The 19,149-nt window shown below is 59.5% G+C and overlaps 1 protein-coding gene across 25 annotated transcripts in view; it reads left to right on the forward strand.

Annotated features, from left to right (window-relative positions):
* The window catches only part of ABLIM2 (actin binding LIM protein family member 2), a 142,208-nt gene that overhangs the window by 58,607 nt on the left and 64,452 nt on the right, over window positions 1-19,149 (forward strand). For all 25 annotated transcript variants that reach the window (XR_012131893.1, XM_073238004.1, XM_073238021.1 and 22 more), the window contains exons 5-8: window positions 1,339-1,465; window positions 4,889-4,982; window positions 14,982-15,069; window positions 18,005-18,063. Coding sequence is in view for 24 of the 25 variants with exons in the window: in XM_073238004.1 (XP_073094105.1) it covers window positions 1,339-1,465; window positions 4,889-4,982; window positions 14,982-15,069; window positions 18,005-18,063 (368 nt within the window). In the remaining variant the exon portion in view is untranslated. The remainder of the gene's footprint in view (window positions 1-1,338; window positions 1,466-4,888; window positions 4,983-14,981; window positions 15,070-18,004; window positions 18,064-19,149) is intronic.

A 19,149-nucleotide genomic window follows, 5' to 3' on the forward strand; every position in this document is an offset into this window, starting at 1 on the left:
GCTTCAGCCCGTGCTTGGCCCAGGGTCCTGAGATGAGCGGAAGCTGCTCACAGCCCAGGGTCTTGAGTCTGGTTTTCCGGTGTTTTCTGAAGGAACATGTGGATTTGAGGTGTGATGATTTAGGAAGCCAGTTTGACCCACAGTTTTGTGGGTTTTAAATATTTTTTATTTTTAAGATAATATGATGCTGGTCTCTGCCAAGGAGAGGGGCAAAACCGTGTGTCACAGCGTCTGAGCCTCCTCCGCAGCCAGGCGGCTCCTGTCCCTTTGCCCTGGCTGTGCGGGCGCCTGGCTGTGTGGGGCGCCTGGCTGTGCGGGGCACCTGGCTGTGTGGGGCGCCTGGCTGTGTGGGGCGCCTGGCTGTGCGGGCGCCTGGCTGTGCGGGGCGCCTGGCTGTGCGGGCGCCTGGCTGTGCGGGCGTGGCCCAGTCCTCTGTGTGCATCTGTCGTGTATGTGGTCACCACTGTCCTCTGGAGAGAAAACCAGCTCGACGGGGAAAGCGTTGCCCAGCATGGCCTGCGCGTGGGGCCGGGATCTGCAGCCAAGCCTGCCAGGCCCTGGGCCCCACTCCTTCATGTTGGAACCTGGGGTCCCTGTCCAGCCCATGAGCCCTTCGGCTGGGCCTGTGGGTTGTACAAGGCCCCTGTGGGCATGGGGCCGTTCGCCAGATGCCCCCTTCGTCTGTGCCCTTCAGGACCTTGCAAGGGGCTCCCAAGGCCCTGTCCTTGTCCAGCCCCAACACACACAGACACACACATGGACCCAGATATATACAGACACAACATGGGCACACACAGGGACACACACTCACGTGCATGCCCACAGACATGCTCATGCGCACACAGACACACATATACACACATTCGAACATACAAATACCCCAGGCGGGCTGTGCTACCACTCTGTGCCCCAAAGGCTCCCTGGCCTGCTCCACCCTCACCCTTCACACATGTGACCTGGACTGTGGGATCCCCCAGTGTGGCCACCCACAGCCGGAGGGACCTGGTGGCAGGTGCTGAGGCGAGGACCTGGGTCTCCAGAAGCACTGAGCAGGGATGGGTGTGGCTGGGAGGAACAGAGGGGGCGTGCGGAGGCAGGTCACAGGGTCAGAGCAGGGACCACAGGATGGGGAGCACCAGCCACCCGGGGGAGGAGTCCAGGGGCCGACGTGGGGGGCCGGCCAGGGCCTGGGCTGAGACCTGGAGCAGGAACACAGGCAGGGGGACTGAGTGTCCTGTGTCCTGGACGCTGCCCGATGGCCACGGGAGGGCCATGGGGTGGTGAGAGTGGAATGAAAGCTCAGACCCCTCTGAGGTGGCACATTTCTGTGTCTTCCAGGTTGTGCGGGCTGCGGCACAGAAATCAAACATGGCCAGTCCCTGCTGGCTTTGGACAAACACTGGCATTTGGGCTGTTTTAAGTGCAAGGCGTGCGGGAAGCAGCTGACTGCGGAGTACATCAGCAGGTGAGTGGGGGCCGCAGCCAACCGTCTCTGTGCAGCCCCTCTGCCTGCCTCATGGGCCTTCTGCTGGCCACTCCTGTCCCGCCGCCAGGCGAGGAAACCTGGCCCAGAGCCGGCTGTGCTTGTGCCGCGGCCTGGTGCCTCCCCTGCGAGGCTTGCTTCCCCGCTTACAGAGCCCGCATGCAGCTCTGAGTCTGAAGACCGATGGAGCCATGTCACCACCTCCATCTCTGACTTTGTCAGATGCCTCCTGCCCCCACCCCTGGGTGCCACTCTCCCTCTGAATTTGTCCCCATTGCTGGCACCTGGATATCCTGCAGAATGCAAAGTGGACAACATCTGATGTCAGGAGCGGGGAAGGGGGGCTGACCAACCTCCGTGGTCACAGGGGTGGCAGCGTAGCTCCACATTTCCACTTCTGCAGAGCGGGGCCCTCAGGCTGCACCCACTGGCTGACAATGTCCCGTGCAGTGCCAGGCCTTAGGCTGCACCCACTGGCTGACAGCGTCCCATGCAGTGCCAGGCCCCCGGGCTGTCCCACTGGCTGACAGAGTCCCGTGCAGTGCCGGGCCCTTAGGCTGCACCCACTGGCTGACAGTGTCCCGTGCAGTGCCGGGCCCTTAGGCTGCACCCACTGGCTGACAGTGTCCCGTGCAGTGCCGGGCCCTTAGGCTGCACCCACTGGCTGACAGCGTCCCATGCAGTGCCAGGCCCCCGGGCTGTCCCACTAGCTGACAGCATCCCATGCAGTGCCAGGCCCCCGGGCTGTCCCACTGGCTGACAGCGTCCCGTGCAGTGCCGGGCCCCCGGGCTGTCCCACTGGCTGACAGTGTCCCGTGCAGTGCCAGGCCCCCGGGCTGTCCCACTGGCTGACAGCATCCCATGCAGTGCCGAGCCCCCGGGCTGTCCCACTGGCTGACAGCGTCCCCAGACGTGTGGTCAGGACCCAGTGATGGCTGCTTTGCGTCGGGGTGTTAGAGCACATGCTCCCAGGAGGCAGTGTGAGGGAGGCTTGGGAGATCGCAGCCTGAGCAGCAGAAGCTGGTTTGTTGGGAGGCGGCGGGGTCAGGGGCTGTATTTAATCCCAGAGATGAGGGCATTGAGACTGGTCAGCTCCCAACAGCGTGGGCCAGGGAAGAGTTGAGGGCTGCATGAAGATGAACGGCTCTCTGAGCACAGGGCGGGCTCCTTCCTGCCTGTCAGGGCTTTTTGATGACGTCCATCAAAGATTGTCTAGGTCTTCATGCCACAGAGGGGACAGAACCACTACAGGAACTGAGTGGGCTAGAAAATTCCATGCAATAAAACAGTGTGGAGTGAAAAAGAGGAACACATACACACGCACATGCGCACGCGTGCACACAGGCACACAGAGTGCGTGTCACCGTGGAGGAGTCCAAAGCAGGTGGCTGGACAGCCCCGTCTCAGTGTCCTGGTTGATCTGGACTCCACTTGTGCTCAACATCACTGTTGGGGGTACCTGGGTGGGTGTTTCTGTGTTGTTTCTTATGTGACTGTACAATTATTTCAAAATAAAACATTTTCAGTACAAGTCCCCAAACCAAGATGAGCCTCCATCCCGGCTGGATCAGGCTGGGTGAGTTTCTGGCCACCGCTCCCCACCCGGGCCAGGGCCTGTTGCCCATCATGTAAGGAAAGGGATGTCCTCACACAAAGGCAGTGGGGGGACAGAGCCCTTTAAATACACAGCATGCCAGGGCCCAGAGCGCTGCCACTCACCCACACTGTGGAGGTGGCTGAGCAGCTTCCCGAGCCACCCAGAGCTGAGAGTGGGGCGCGCAGGGGTTGCCATAGACACGTTAGCTTTGAAACTCCTGGGTTTGCTGCGCACACACCCGTACGTGGGGAAGAGTGGGGGCATTTGGGAGTGGATCCTGAGGGCCCAATTTATACCTTCCTCTCCTAAGGAAGGGCTCCTTCTCTCTGATCCGCCACGTGGCCCCAGGGCCTGGTCACCCCACACACCTTCCCCTCCTGGAGGCATCCCTGCCTCCTGCAGAAAAGAGGGTGCCCTTAGCTCCGGCCTCCCATCAGCTGGAGAAATTTACCCTCTGTTGGGTGCTGTGTGAAAATAAAAACCAGATTGGGACTAGCCCAACAACCTCAGCAGTGCTGGGAGGGGCCATGCCCTGGAGTAGCCGGTGCCCCCATGAGTGCCACACACCCGACTTCTGCTGGGCCAGGCCTGGGGCAGGGGGACAGCCGTGGCTAGCAATGACAGTGGCCTCAGCCTCGGATTGGCAAGTGCCTTTGTGTGCCAGAAGCTGGCCACACGTTCTCTTGTTTAGACCTTACTGTTATTTCTCCCATTTTACTGACAGGGAGACTGAGGCTCAGAGAGGTTGGGTGACTGCCCAGGCTCACAGAGTGGGGGCGTGGCAAGTCTGCTCACCACCACCCTGCTGCCCTCCAGCACCACACGGAGCATGGCCACCCAGAAACCCTGCACCCCCTCTGGGCTGTCCATCCCCTCCTCACTGCCTTCTGTCCTGTTGTGTTGACCTCATGGCGATGCCTACAGTCACTTTTAAATTAGCTCCTAGCCCCTGCCAGGCGCCGCGTCAGACCTCACAGCTGCACTGCATGCCGTCAGCAGCCCCGACACTAGCTCTCCCTCCCGGTTCCCTCCTGGAGCTTCGTGTTTCGGCACTTCACCCAAGGCTGCCAAGTATTCAGGAGCAACACCGGGTGATGTTTCGCTCGTCACTAGTGCCCCAGCACCAGGAACAGCACCTGGCGTGTTGGGGCCACACCGTAAATGCTCGTGGGGAGAACGGACGCATCGTCCGGTGGCCTTCCTGGTCCTTCGTGCGCAGGACGCCTCTGTCGCCACACCTGGGAACAATGCGGGGCACCCCGCCCCACCACACCTGCCACCTGGGATGTGTGCACCCCTCGCCAGCGCACCCCTCAGGCCCGCCGTCTGCCGTGGGCACCTTAGTCATACCGTCTTTCAGGCCCACATCGGCCCCGGGCTGGAAGGAGCAGAAAGCTCCCTGATGAATGAATGGGCTATTTCCCACCCAGTTCTTGAATGTGGGACAGAATGAGCCAGAAGAGCCATGTCTTGGAAACATCTTGTATTTCCCAGGCGTGGCTTTACTGGCCTGGCGCAGCCTCTGGAAGCGGCCGCCAGCCCCTCCCTCCCCCGCCGGCCCCCCTCCATGCCTCAGCTTCTCCCCCTGTGAAATGGTACGAGCGTCACGATGTTTCTCCCGGGGCTCGTGGCCGGGGACGCCGTGCCGGAGCCTGGAAGTGCTGTGAGCTGTCAGGCTGGCATCAGTATTTGGAGTAGGAGGGGGCAGGCCTTTCCCCTTTGTCCTGGTCTCGCTCATGTCAGGGGCTGTTGGATCTGGGGGTCCTCACAGTGAGCCCCCGCCATCCTGACTGCCTGTCTCTTTGCAGGAACGGGCTGCCCTACTGCGAGACCGACTACCACACCCAGTTTGGCATCCGCTGTGACGCCTGTGAGAAGTACATCACAGGGCACGTGCTGGAGGTAAGGCGGCCCGTGGGCAGTAGGCACCAGCCCGGGCAGGCCTGGGGTCATGTGCGGGGCACTGTGCCCTGTGAGCCAAGTCCTGTTCCACCTCCTGAGGCTGACCTGCCCGCAGGGAGCTACTGTGGGGACCCAGAGGGGTCCTGGGGGTCCCCCATTTGTGTGTGTGCACAAACCCACACCCCGAACCTTTGCCTCCCCGTCCTCCCATCTCTGCCAGGGATGCCTGCCTCAGCCTCCCTCACCTGTTCAGTGAGTGCCACCTCCTCCAGGAAACCCTCCCCATAACCTTCTCTCTCAGGAAGGACTCGAGACCCTCAGCCCAGCCCTTTGGTGTCCAGCTGGAGAATCTGGGTCCTGAGTGGGGCAGGCAGGACCGTGTCCCCCACAGGAGCCTGAGTGGCCGCCCGGCAGGCCGAGCAGCAGGGGTGAGGGGGGTGAGGGGCGGGCAGTGTGTTTCTGATCTGCGTGGCAGTTCGTGGTGTGTTCCTTTGTGAAAACAGCGTGTGTTATGCACCGTTCTACATTCGGTCGGTAAGATAAATCCCAGGGGACACCCAGGACCAAGCCCCACCCACCTGGCCTTCGCTGGGCGTGCGCATAGCCTGTGGGGGAGGGTGCAGGTGACCAGAGGACTTCAAGGACAGAGCAGGGGCCCAGCCAAGGGTGGGAGCAGCCGCTGGGGTGGGTGGATAGGTGGGCGGGTGAGGCTGTAGCCCGCACCCCACCCTCCGTCCTTGACAAAGGCTTTGAGCCAGGGAATACCATCAGATTTGCATTTCAAAGATCCTCCTCCCTAGAGCAGCTGCCCAGCCCAGGAGGCCAGAGGCTGGGAGGCCAGCCTGGAGCAGGTGGGACTAGACAAGCCTACCCCTGCATTTCCCAGGACTCTGGCCCTGCCGCGCCCACAGCAGCACCCAGCACGTAATGGGGCTCAGAATCCAACTTTCAAATTGCACATTGGATGCCGAGGGGCTTTCTTGGAAGTTACATTGACTCCCAGGCAGCAGGGACAGCGGTGTACGGGGCCCAGCTCACACCCATTGCAGGAGGCAGTCCTGCCAGGCTGCCCTCCTGGCCACCTGGGGCCCGTCCCAGGCTCCGCGTGGGGTCCCGCCCTCCTCTGCTGAGAGGTTGGGCACACATGTGGCCACAGCTCATGGCTCAGCAAACAGCAGTGGGGACACTACTGATGCCGCCATAGTTAGCCAAGCCTTTTGGAGGTTTCCTCCCAGGGTCTCTGTCCATGTCATCGCCGTTGATAGCAAACTGTTTCTACAGCTTTACATCCTGATTTTCTCACATGGTGTTTCCCATTTAACAGAGTCCCATGTTTTTGTTTTTTGTGTTATGGGTCTTTTCAAAAGCAGCTTTATTGGAATACAGTTCACACTCACCCTTTACAAGTGTGCTATGCGGCGCCCTTCTGTCTTCACTCCCCTGTGCAAGGGCCCACGTGCACCTTAGGGGGTGCCTTGACCTGGAGAAGAACCTGATGCCCAGCCTTCACTCCCCTGCACCCCAGCCTTGGTGGCCCCCTGTCTGTGTGCTGTCTTCCCTGTTCTGGACATTTCGTATGACCAGAATCGCACAGGTGTGGCCCCGGACAGGCTCCTTTCTCACGGCACAAGTGTTCAGGCCGTCCTCGTGAGCACGCTTCACTGTGTGTGGTGTCTCACCGGACTGTTCCAGAATCTGTGAAGCCTATCCGTTACTGTTGGACAGATTACTGCAATAAATAACACTGAGATGAACATCTTTTTTTAAAATTACATTTCTAATTTTCCTTGAGAACCATTTCTTCACAGAAATGTAGAAGCTGAGGCAACAATTACCAACTTTTTGAGTGTTCTTTAAACTTAGAAATTGCTTTCCAGAAAGGCTATTCTCATCGGTGGGTTCTGATGTGTCGCGTCTCTCACAGTGGGTGTGAACTTTATGAAATCCTGTGCCACCCTCCTAAGTGAGAACACGGCCTCTCACTTCGATTTGCCTTCCTTCCATCCCTGGTGATGGTGGGTCTTATTTTTGGTCATCTTTAGCCAGAGTTCTTATATTTCAGTTATCCTTCCTAAACCTACCAGCCTGTCGTGTTTCCTGACTGATTGGTGGGTGGGCCACACAGTGACACTGTGGGCATTTTGTCTGCTGAGCGACTTGTATTTTCTTGGGTAATGATCATATTAATATTTATACCCACATGCTTTGAATGTGGTCAGAGATGCATCCTCGCCCAGTACCCGCAGTGGGGTAAATATCAGGGGTGGTTCTTCCGGAGGAGACACGGGTCAGGCCACACTGCTCTGTCACGCGAACTGTGTTTCTCTCTGTTCCCCCAAAAGGCTATCCCAGACCTCCCCCCCACTCCAAGGCTGCGGCCCTCGCTCCCCACTGGTGACCTTATCTTCCACCTGACAGGGGGAACGGGACAGATATGACTCGGGGCTGTCCTCGGGCTGTCCATGTGCCCTTCCCCTCTCTGTCCTTGCTGACACCGGCAGGCGCAGCCCGGCTTCCCCACAGCCCCGCCCCCGTGCTGGGCCCTGCCCCTGCCCCCCAGGCCCCACCTGTGCTGGGTCAGATCCCTCCCGCCTTCTCCAGAGCCTCAGACCCCCCCCTCCCTTCCTCCCCCCGCCGCATACACATGCCCCTCTCAGAGGGCATCCTCCCCGTGACCTTTTAAACAGCCCAAGTCTCCCTCTGTGCGGCCCACCCCCTCACGCCCGAGCCCCTCCCTCTGCTGCCCACCCCGCCCTCTTCCCTCCCAGCCTCAGGGCCCCACGCACCGTGCTCCCGGGCTGTCTGCTGGGGCTGCAGGGCCTGCTCCTCCCGGCCGGCACCTGGCCTCTCCCCTCTCCAGGTACCTGCCGACTCACGCCTGTGTCTCTGAACCGTGCTTCTCCTCGGCAATGTCGGTGGCTCTAAAACTCGGCCAGGCGAGCACCAAGTTCAGGAACGACCAACGCCTCCCCTCACCTGTACACACACTCGTGGTCCCCTCACACCTCCCGAGCCCTCAGAGAGCGGCACGACCTGGTGCCCCACGCCCGGCACCTGTGCCCCCAGGGGAGCGTGTGCTGGGCAGGGCTCAGCCTGCCACAGTGCCCTGATGAGGGCGTGCGCCTCAGGCCGGGCAGAGCACCGTACTGGCACATCACCGTACTGGCACATCTTGGCTCAGGCAGGTGGAGCTGCTGCTGCTCCAGGTGCGAGTCCAGCCTGGCCTGCGTCCGGGCACCGGCCGTGCTCCCTGCATCCCGGAGGCAGGGGACACACCGCGCCCCAGCCCGCTGCCTGCCCTGCCCCTCCTGGCCCTGAGCAAGCCCTGCGCTTGATAACAGGACGCTCTGGTAACCTTGGGGCCTCACCGAGACCCGGCAGTGTCCCCAGCTCAGTGCTGGCCCTGTGGTGACCGGTGGGGGTCAGGGGTGTCCTCATTATTGTCATTCGTCCATCACCAGGCCTCCCCTTGAGGGGTCAGCCGGGCAAGGGTGACCCCGTCTGCAGTGTACACGTCTGGTATGTAAGGCCAGGACAAATGCAGGATTCGGGACTTTGGTGCCTAGGAGTGGGGCCCCTCTTGGTGCTCGCTGGCTGCCGTCAGAAAGGGGCCGTCTTACATGCAAGGAGCAGGAGAAAACCAGGCCTGGGGTTTTCTTCCTTATCTGAGGTGGAGAATAAAGGGCCTCCCAGGAAAGATTGATGCTTTTGTTTTCGCCTCTGTCTGCAAGTTCCCCGTGCTCCCTGGCGCGGCTGAGTCGGCAGCCTCTGCAAAGCTCTGAACATCCCCCTCAGGGGCGAGGCGGCGGCTGCAGGCGGGCGGAGAGAGCCCCACTCCGTGGAAGGGGAGCTGCCGCCGAGGAGGCACCGCCTGAGCTTGGCCAGAGCGTGCCGTTGCCCGGCGGGGTGGGCAGAGGGCTCCTGGGGGAGCAGCAGGTGGAAGGTGGCAGGAGCTGAAGAAGAAAGACCCAGACCACAGGCAGAAAGCTGAGCGTGTCCATCCCCACGGTCACCCTCCCCCTTCCAGCCGGCCTGTCCTGGGAGCAGGCACTGGAGAGGGGCTGTGGGGGCACAGCAGACTGGACTCTGGTGCCAGGACCCTGTGCAGGTAGGAAGCCTGGCCAGGCACTCCTGAGGGTTAATGGGGGGCCCAAAGGGGCCATGCTGGGCTTCAGGTGGGCAGGCTTGCTGGGAGCAGGGACAGGTCAGCCAGGTGTGAGACCCCCAAGGCACCCATCACCCCCCACCATGTTTTGCCTGCTAAGATGCTGGTCGGCCCCAGGGCTTTGCTCTCCTCAGAGCCCAAGTCAGAGAGCAGCCCAGGCCCCCTTCCCCACCAGCAGGAGCCCTCAGTCTGTGCCATGTCTGCTGGCGGCCGGGCAGAGTGCCATCTTAATGCCAGGCACCAGCAGCGCCTGCCTGCCTGCCCATGAAATGTGCATTCGGTGATGGAGTGTTTTCCCTCCCCCTTCCGCAGCTACTCCTAAGTATGTGGCATCCTGTACCACATCTTTTCCTGCATCCTGCGTGTCTTGGTGCATCTGTCTTGAAAAGCCTGCTGCATGCTGGGTTGTAGGTGGAAGAGCCTCGGGGTCCAGTGGAGACCTGGGAGGGGCTTGGTACCTGTTGCCCCGCTGTCCCTGAGATGCCCGGCCGGGAGCGTGGGGGACGAGGCGAGGGCGCAGGGGATGCCTGGGGAGGTTCTGTGGCAGTGCTGCCTCCTCTGGATGCAGTCGCCACGTGGAGAGCTGGCAGGCGGCTGGGAACTGCCAGGGGCTGGCCCCGTAACCAGACCGAATGGACCAGAGCTGGATGAGGGGGCTGAGCAGGGGGAGTCCCTGGTCCAGTCCTTGCCGCCACCCCGCCCCACCTTGTTCTCTGTCTCATTCTCACGGTTTTAGCGGATGCTCCCCTGCACAGGTGAGGGTTGGGGGGATGCTGGGGGCAGATGGGTGCTTCTGCCCGTCTCCACGGTAACGAGAAGCCCAGGGTCCCTCTGGGACCGCTCATTAATTCCTCCCTCCCTCCCTCCTTCCCTCCCGACTTCCCTGCTTCCTGTCTCACTGTCCCTCTCCACCCGCCACTCACCTGTGGACCCTCTGCCCACACTGCCCCACCCTGGGCTGGGGGCTGCGGTCACCGAGATGACAGGCACGGGGCCCCTGCCTGCCCTGGAGGGGCTCTGCTCTCAGACAGACCGACCCCTACGCCTAGGGCCCCAACCCCCCCAAGCCGCCTCCTCTCCTCCTTTGGCATTTGCCGCCTACCTCTGTGTGCAGGTGCTGCTGCCTCCAGGAGGACAGGAGCCGTATGTTCCAGACAACTGAAAGCATGTCCTTGGGACATGGGTGAGGTCGGCTCCCATGGCCCCAGCTTCTCTTTTTGTAAAACAACTTACAGAATGTGTCAATCTAAAAGCACATTCAGAAGGAATGCCTGTTTACCAGAGACTAAACCAAAGAAAGCGTCCCTCGTCAGTGCCATCACCCAGGCTGACTACTGTTAGCATGTGGAAGTCACGTGCACGCACACACACACACACAAATGCATGCAGAGACACAGCAGGCACCCCCACCCCCCACCCACACGGGCACGCGCGCACCGTGACCTGCCTTCAGCCTGATGTCACATCCTGGCTGACGGGAGTCCTGGTCCTCACCCTTCAGTGCTGGCCTGTGATGCCAGCATCGGGTAGCGGTGCTCCCTGCCATCCGGGTGTGAGCTGCCAGGGCCAGGGGGCTGAGTAGGCATCCCTGCTGCAGGGCTTCTCAGAGCCTTGACAGGCTGACATGCGCCTGAGCACCCAAGGGTGAAACAGACTATCCATGTCCCCAAACTCTCTGGGGTGAGGCCCAGGGCTTGGGGCCTGCACACCGCACAGGGCCTTGCTCTTGGGGGTCTTGGGTTGTAGGGCCCCTTGGCATTCTGCACTGGCTGCCAGATGCCCCCAACTCCCCAAAGCCCTGCTGCCCCTGCTAAAGCTTCGATTCGCTGCCCCGCACATCTGTTTCATCACCGCATTCCGATGGTCGCGTCTTCTAAGATCTGGGTTTGGTTCCGCTCATTCAACAAGGAAGTTCCTAAAGCTTCAAATTGGGCCCATGAGTACACCGTGAGCGCACTGGGAGCTGCTGGCCTGGGTCGGGGGCCTGGGTCAGGGGCCCGTGTGGTGTGCGGGTGGCCCTCCCTCACAGTGGGAGGGCCGGGGAGCCAGCTCTCCAGTGAGTGGCAGAGCCACAGATGGCTTTAGGGAGGCACAGAGACCTGCCTCCCGTGTGCCAGGCTCCGACAGCCCAGGGCAGCTCCTGTGCCTCCCAGCCAGGCGAGGAAGGGCCTGCAGCTCCTCTGTGCAGGGGTGGGAAGGGAATGTCTGGTGCCCAGAGACACGCCACAGCTCCGGCTGCAGGCCCGCCCTGCAGGTCTGAAGGGCGCTGCTCAGAACCCTGCCCTCTGACTGGGTGGCGGCTGAGGAACACCTCTTGCTCCCGGCCTTGAAGGCTTCCTCCCTGATGAGCCTTGTCCTGTCTCATTAAGGGTGCAGCCGCTTGTCAGAAGGCACGAGACACCTTTTTAAAGCCATGCCCTACAAAATCTCATGGGTTTTTAATGTACTTTTCAGATCTGAGCCACCTCAAGTCCCACCAGGCCAAGGAGCTGGGGTGGCTGGGATGACAACTCCAGGCGCCATTGTCCCTTCTCGGACAGTAACTGGGGGAGGCCCTGAAATAGCGGGGGCGGGTGGGGACAGCAGTGTTCTGATGCATGGAACCCCGCTGCAGCTGCCGCTGGGAGAGATCATGGCGGTGACGGTACAGGAGGACCCAAGGGGGAGGACGCTTTTGTCTTTGACTCTGTAAGCCTGTCTCATCTGCCCAGGCTGGCGTAAGAAACACTGCAGACTGCATGGCATAAACAATAGTCATTTCTCACGGCCCTGGAGGCTGCATGTCCGTGATCGAGGTGCCAGCCTGTTTGGTCCTGGGGAGGTCCTCTTCCCGGCCTGCTGACAGCCCCCTTCTCCCCGGGTCCTCACGTGGTGGAGAGTTCTGGTGTCTCATAAGGACACAAGACATCACGGGGGCCCCACACGTCTGCACTTCAACCCTTTGCGTGGCTGGATAATATTCCACTATGTGGACAGACCATGGTTTGCTCATCCGCTCCCCACTGACGAGCGTTTGGGTGGTTTCCAGCGCTGCCTATTGAGGATAAGGCTGCCCTAAAGTTCATGTACATGGACATTCTTTGGGTGGACCTGTGTTTCCATTTCTCGAGTTCTTTCTCTTCATTAGTCTTATGTACTGAGGCGTGGAGCTGCTGGTCGTATGGAACTGTGTTCAACACTTGGAGGCTCTAACCATTCCCCACAATGGCCGCACCGTGTTACGTTCCCACCACCGGTGCGCAGGAGTTCCTATTTCTCCACATCCACACCAACACTTGTCATTCTCCATGTTTTTGGAGAAAGGTCTATTCAAGTCCTTTGCCCACTTTTTAATCGGACTGTGTGCCTCTTTGCTGTTGATGTTGAGCTGTAGGAGTTCTGTATGTATTCGGAGCACTTAACCCTTATCAGATCTGTGATTTTCAAGTATTTTCTCCCATTCCGCAGGGTTTCATTTTCTGGAGAGCGTTCTTCGATGCACATAGTTTAATTGCTGTGAGAAAAAAATGTCTCTATTTCTGTTGTTGCTCCTGCTCTCAGTGTCGGACCCAAGAACCCACTGCCGGGTCTGGGATCCTGAAGATGTGCCCCTGCGTTGTCTTCTAAGCACTCTGTGGTTTAGCTTCCATGTCTGGGTCATTAGTCCGTCCCGTGGGAAACCTTTCATTGGTATGTAAGCATGGTGCATACGCTCGCAGCTTGATCGATTTCCACAATGTGAATATTGCAGCTTCTCAGCCTCCAGCCTGGTGGTCTGGCTTTGGGGTGTGGACCCCCATCCTCACGCGCCCCCCAACCCCAGGCCCCGAGCAGTTAGAGTGAGTGGGAGAAGCCGGACACACAGAGCAGTGAGGCTGTTGCTCCTGAGGTCACAGCCGGGCCAGGAGTGCACTGTGGCCTCCGGTGGACTGTGGCCTCCATGTTGATTGCCTGGGGCTGGGGAGCATGTGAGGGTGGGGTCTGCCCCCCAGAGCCAGACCGTCAGCTGGGGGCTGAGAAGCTACAAGGGGCCAAACGCTGGGCTCTGATCCTGGCTCCCCCACCTTCCTGCTGTGTGACCTCTGTCAGGTTCCTCCACCTCTCTGTGCCCCTTATGGAAAATGAGGAGAAAGATGTAGCTCATGGGGCTGTCTCAGTGAGGACAAGTCTGTATGTGAAAGGGCTTCTTTCCTGGAGCTGTGGAAACGGTAACCACGTTGCAGTTATTTTTGGAGGCTGGGGGAGTTTGCTGGGTGCCAGGCGGGGAGGCACTTCGCATAGGGAGGGAAGCAGGGACTCAGTGGCGGTGGGTCTGCTTTCCCTCCAGGACGGGTCTCCCCCAAATGTCTATTGCAGAATTTCTGCTGCTGAAGGTGATGGGGGGTGTCCACTCCCCAGTGGGAAGGGTGGCCTGCATGAGGTGGGCGGGGGGACAGGCCAGAGGTCACAATGTTTTCGATGTGTCAATCCTCGACAGCTGTCACATTGAAGACAGGTGGTTTTGCTTCTAAAGATACAGGGCTGTTCTGACCCGTCTGCACCACGGAAAAAGGGGGCTGCTCCGAGCCCTTGGCATCAAGATGCCAGTAGTCAGAGGCAGCTGCCTTCCCCAGTGTGTCAGGGCCCGTGCTGCATGCAACCTGCTACCAGGACAGATCCCCACAGCCAGCGGCTCCTGCAACACCCGTGTCAGGCTCTGCCCTCGGTGCTCACTGTTTGGGGGGAAGAACAACCCCTAGTCATCCACACCCTGTGAAATGCGGCTGTGGGGGCCCAGAGGAGGGGAGCACCCGGGGGAGGCCTCCAAGAGGAGGGGGCACTTGAGATGAAGAGCCTTCGGGTGGCTGGGTGGGAGTGGGAAGGCACCGCAGACAGAGAGAGCCGTTCGTGCCGAGGTCTGGAGGTTCTGGGGCCGGACCGGGGATCCAGCATCCCTGAGCTTCCCTGGAGGAATCTCTTGGCCCCAAGACGTGGGCGGGCACCTCAGGCGCCATGCAGGAGAGGAGCTGCCATGCAGAGACTTCGTCCCTGACACACAGGGGTCACCTCGGGCCTGGTTGGCACCCCAGGTGGCAGGTGGTAAGGGAAAGAAAGGCGAGAGGCTCGTTGTGAATGTTTAGCCCCGTACATGCGCAGGAAGTGACTATGGCATTTCTCCCTGTTTCAAGGAAGAGCGGGATGCGGGGTCAGGGTCCACAGCAGCCCTCCCTACCCCCAGATTAAAAATACGATGAAGAAATGCTGGAGACAGTATTTTGGGGAGATTTTTCTCTTCGTACCATGTAGAACTAAGCCAACCCAGCCAATGTAATTTTATCTCATTTCAGTATTAATATTTTCATCTAATTTAATGGATTTTTAGAATCATAAAAATAGTAAATGCTAATTGAGAACGTTCAGCAGTACAGAGATACGTAAGAAAACGATCAATCACTTTTCGCCACACTCCTCCAGCCCTCCCACCTGGGAAATAAAGTCAACTCCGTCCTTCCCCGGTTCCTGTTCTCCTCGCCCCCAGATACAGAGACGAATGGGACTCTGTGGGATCCCGGGGGTTGGGCGGGCACACCTGTGTCCTGGAGGTTGGGGCGTCCGGCCAGTCTCTGCTCCCAGACTTGGCCCCCAGAAGGCAGAGGCCAGCTGTCACACTCAGCACGCCACACAGCCTGGGGGCACGCACTGGCGCAGGGTCCGTCCCTGGCCCGGTCCTGAGCCCTGAGGGCTGCCGGCTGTCCACTGCACAGCACGCCCTCTGGTGCCAGCTGCCTACCCCGCAGGGGCCGTGCCATGCCCCAAAGCTAAGTGACTCCGTCCGCACCTGAAGTGGCCACACCTCTGCTTTGTCCTTTCCACAGGCGGGCGAGAAGCACTACCACCCTCTGTGTGCGCTGTGTGTGCGATGCGGCCGCATGTTTGCGGAAGGCGAGGAAATGTATCTTCAAGGTAAGAACAGAGGCGCGCCGCTCAGTCCGCGTGGGCAGGAGGCGAGCTCTCGGGCCCCTGCCACGGGCTGGGTGTGATGACCTGCTGGGTCACAGGCATTATCTCACTAGTTAGGAAGATGTTGCAGGAAGAAATATTGAAAATAATATTTCGGGGTGACTTTTCTCTTTGCACCATCTAGAATTCTGCTAAGCTAGCCAATGTAATTTTAGGTGATTTCAGTATTAATATTTTTGTCTAATGAATGCATTTTAAGAATTATAAAAATAGTAATAAAGGCTGAGAACCTTCAGCAGTCCAGGGCTATTGTTCTGCTGGAACAGACTCAGTGCGGTGCAGAGGCAGAGCCCCTGGGCCTGGTGAGGGCCTGGACTGGGGAGAGGGAGCCGATGCCGCTGGGACCTTCCCCGGGACGGGTCAGGGGAGGGTGGCTTTGGTACCGAGACCTCTTCTCTTTAGCCACAGTTTCTTTTCAACGATGTCTCTGTCTCCGGGGGCGGGAGGCGAGCTGCACAGGGCCGGGCGGCTGGGAGGGCCACGCTGTCCTGCAGGCAGGCCGGGTAGTGACCTCATCAGCTGTTTTCTTGGGCTGCATGTCAGACAGGCTGCCCTTTCTGGGGCCGACCCTCATGGAGTGACATCAGCCTGTTCAACCTCATCCCCACTGTCCCCTCTTGCTCCTTGAGTCATTGCTTCAGAGCCCATGAAAGGGGCCCTTTGCACCCCTCCCACTGCTGCTAGGATGTCTGGGTGGGAGGGGTGCCTCTGCCTGAGGCACCCATCCCTGGAAGTAATGCTTTCAGGCCCTCCTGATGCCAAGCACAGAGGCACTGGGGTAGCGTGGGGATGCAGCTCCCCATCGAGGGGGACCCAGTCTCAGGAATCAAGATGCTGTTCATGGCTCTGGGCCGAGGCTGGCACCCCACTTCTAAAGGGGGTCCTGCTGTGGCTTTCTGTAGGATGTCGGAGCCAGTCCCGTCCCTTGTCCCAGCCCCGGATTTCCTAGCCAGCGCAGTGAGGAGCGGGACTAGGTGGGAAGCTTTCAAGTTCCAGGCAGGAGTGCCAGCGTCCCAGGCCCCTGGCCTCTTTGGGGGCCCTGACCCCACCCTGCCTGGGCACCCTGAGCCCTCCTGTCTGGTCTGCCTGGTTGCTGGGGCCCCATGAAGGGGTTGCTTGGCATGTGAATCCTGTGCAGTCAGACCTCCAAAGAGCAGGGCTTCTGCTGAGCTGCGGGACTGGCCCTTCCCTGGCATCACCACTCCCACCATGGGCTCACCCCCAGCCGGACACACTTTCCATTAGACGCAGGCAATTATCAGGGAGACCCAGATTAAAGTAGTGATTAAGTGCTGTTTTTTTCCCCATTGTGTTGACAAAGTTTAAAAAGGAGGGCATGCCCCCAATGTCGTAAGAATTCAAATTGGGTTTCTTACCCGGCTGGTAGCAGCAGAAATTGGGAAATTGCCAGTTTGCAACAAGAGCCTTAAAAATGTCCGTATCCTTCGAGCCGGGACTCCATTTATCGGAAATCTTCAACTAAATAAGAGCAATGTGCCAGAACTTACGTGCCCCAAAGCCCTCACCACATCATTCGGAAATAAAACACTGGAGCCGGCAAGCAAGGGCCGGACGGTGAATCCTGGTCCGTCTGCACAGTGGGACGTCACCCAGCCCTCGTGGTTACGTGCTGGATAGTTAATTATACGGGGAAAGGTCCAAGACATTTCTGAGCAAAACTCACAGGATACAGAACTGCATGTACAGCCTGATCCTCATCTATGAAAAATACAAATATACTAGTAGATAAGAGATTATAGGGGATTTTAATTTTCTTATTTATACTTTCTAAGGTTTCTTTAATTTTTAATAAGAACACCTATTACCTTTGTAGTCATAATCCATTTTTAAAAAATAAATATCTTACACACATACATCCCTCCCACCCCCACCCCCCGCACCAATGTGTTCCCCCTGAGAGGCAGTAATAAGCTTTCTTCCCAGGTGTCAATGCGTCTGACCTAGAAGGCTTTCAGACCAGAAATGGGATGCAGCTCTTCCCTTCCAGACATATGTCAGAGCCCCTACTATGTGCCAGGCCCTTTGGGGCAGGTGAGAGGGAGAGACACAGCCCCCTGGTGGGCCCGCCCCGCCCCTGCAGAGCCCTTCCAGTCTGTCATTAGCCAGCTTGAGCTTATAAATCCTCCCAGGGGGCTGGCACGGGGGCGTTATGATTGGTCCTGTTTGCAGGTGGGAGAAGTCTGAGGCTTGGGGAGTCTGAACTGGGAAAGGGCAGGGCCTGCAGGGCACCTGCAACCTTGCTACTGTCCTTCCAGCTGCTGATGTGGGTGGCCAGGTGGAGCTGGCAGGGGGAGAAACTGTGGTACCGGAAAGCTCAGAGACCCAGGGAATTAGTGACAGGGTGGGGCCGGGGGCCCTGCTCTTCACCCCACACCTAAGGGCCTGCCAGCCAAGAGCCCCCCAAAGCCCACACCCCAGGGCTGCCCCCACCCCAGTTCCAGCCCCAGCTGTGCCCCCCACATGCAGGCAGGAGCAAGGGGGCGCCGCAGGACAGCCCTCCTCTCCTGCATCTGAACCAGGAGCCACCAGACAGCGCTCCCTTGAGAACCTCATCTGGCTGCCCAGGATGGGCGAGGTGCCCTCCCAGGTTCCTCTGCCCCAGTCAGGCCCCCGGAAGAGCAGTTAGTTCACAGTGGTGCATTTTCCTGATTATTTCATGTCCCCCCAACTGGGCTGTGAGCCCCCTGGAACGAAACGTGCAATCTGCCTGCGCAGGGTGCAGGGGATGGGTGGGCTGATGTGGGTCTGCATGTGGACCACCAGCTCCCCCATCCCCCCACTCCCCATGACCCCTGTGTCTCCCCCTGCATCTCTGGAAGTCACACTATAAACCCTTCCCCCGGGAATCTGTCCACAGGTTCCTCCACCTGGCACCCGGCATGTCGACAAGCAGCCAGAACTGAAGACAAAAACCAGGTCAGTGGGATTCACTGTTTCCTCCCATGGATTCTTTAACAGTTCTGGGCAACTGTCATACAGTTGAGAGAATGCTCACCAGCCTCTGCAGGCTCACGGGGCAGTCCCACCAGGCTGCGGGCAGGCAGCATGAGACCTCAGGGGTATTAAGGTGGAAATAAGTCGATCAGCCGAGGGACATGGTAGGTGGGGCGAGGGGCATCTCGGGGCCTCCTTCCCTGGCCCTGCTGACATCTTCATTTGTCCAGTGGACACTGATGGCCGAGAAAGGCTAAGGACAACTGGAAGTTAGCAGGTCTCCCAACAGTCCCCCAGACCATTTTGGGGGCTCTGTAAACTGATTGCTGCATGGTTGATTCCATTCTCCAGGTGACATGACCCAAGAGCACCCCAGATCCCATGGCCAGTCCTGCTGTGGCCAGCCCGCGTCCCCTCCTCCCCGCCCCCTACTGTCAAGTATGACTAATCCTCTCCTTAAACCAACACGTCCTGTCAGATGTGAGAGATCTCCCCACAAAATGCAGGCAAAGGCCGGAGCTCTCCAGGCAAGTCCCAGGCCTTCCCCCTCAGGCCCAGTGGGATGCCAGGCAGAGGGGTGGCAGTGAGGAGGCAGGTGTGGGCCTTGCCCTCCTGGGCCACCATTCCAGAGAGACGCAGAAATGGAGGCCTAATCAAGCAAATGAGGCTGGAGGGGCAGGTGCCCTGAGAAAGCCCGCAGGACGTGGTTGGGCAGCAGGGGGCAGAGCCGCTTTGCTCCGGAAGGCCAGGGAAGGCCCCCAGAACACATGAGTGGGAGCCTGAAAGATGGCCCCGCACCAGCCCTGATGGGCCGGCTGGGGAGGAAGGGTCTGGGCAGGCTGGGCAGCTCGTGCCAAGCCCCCCATTTGCTTGATTAGGCATCCATTTCTGCGTCTCTCTGGAATGTCGGCCCAGGAGGGCAAGGTCCACACCTGCCTCCTCATTGCTGTCCCTGTGCCTGAGCCAGCAAGCGCCAGGAGCTCAGGGGAGGCTGGGGGGCTGCCCAGTGAGCGGGGGAGGAGCTCCTCCCTCTGCCCCCTCGCCCCTCCCCATGCCCCCAGCTGCTGT

The sequence above is a fragment of the Manis javanica genome, chromosome 5 (assembly GCF_040802235.1).
Source record: "Manis javanica isolate MJ-LG chromosome 5, MJ_LKY, whole genome shotgun sequence".
In the NCBI taxonomy this organism is placed as follows: Eukaryota; Metazoa; Chordata; class Mammalia; order Pholidota; family Manidae; genus Manis; species Manis javanica.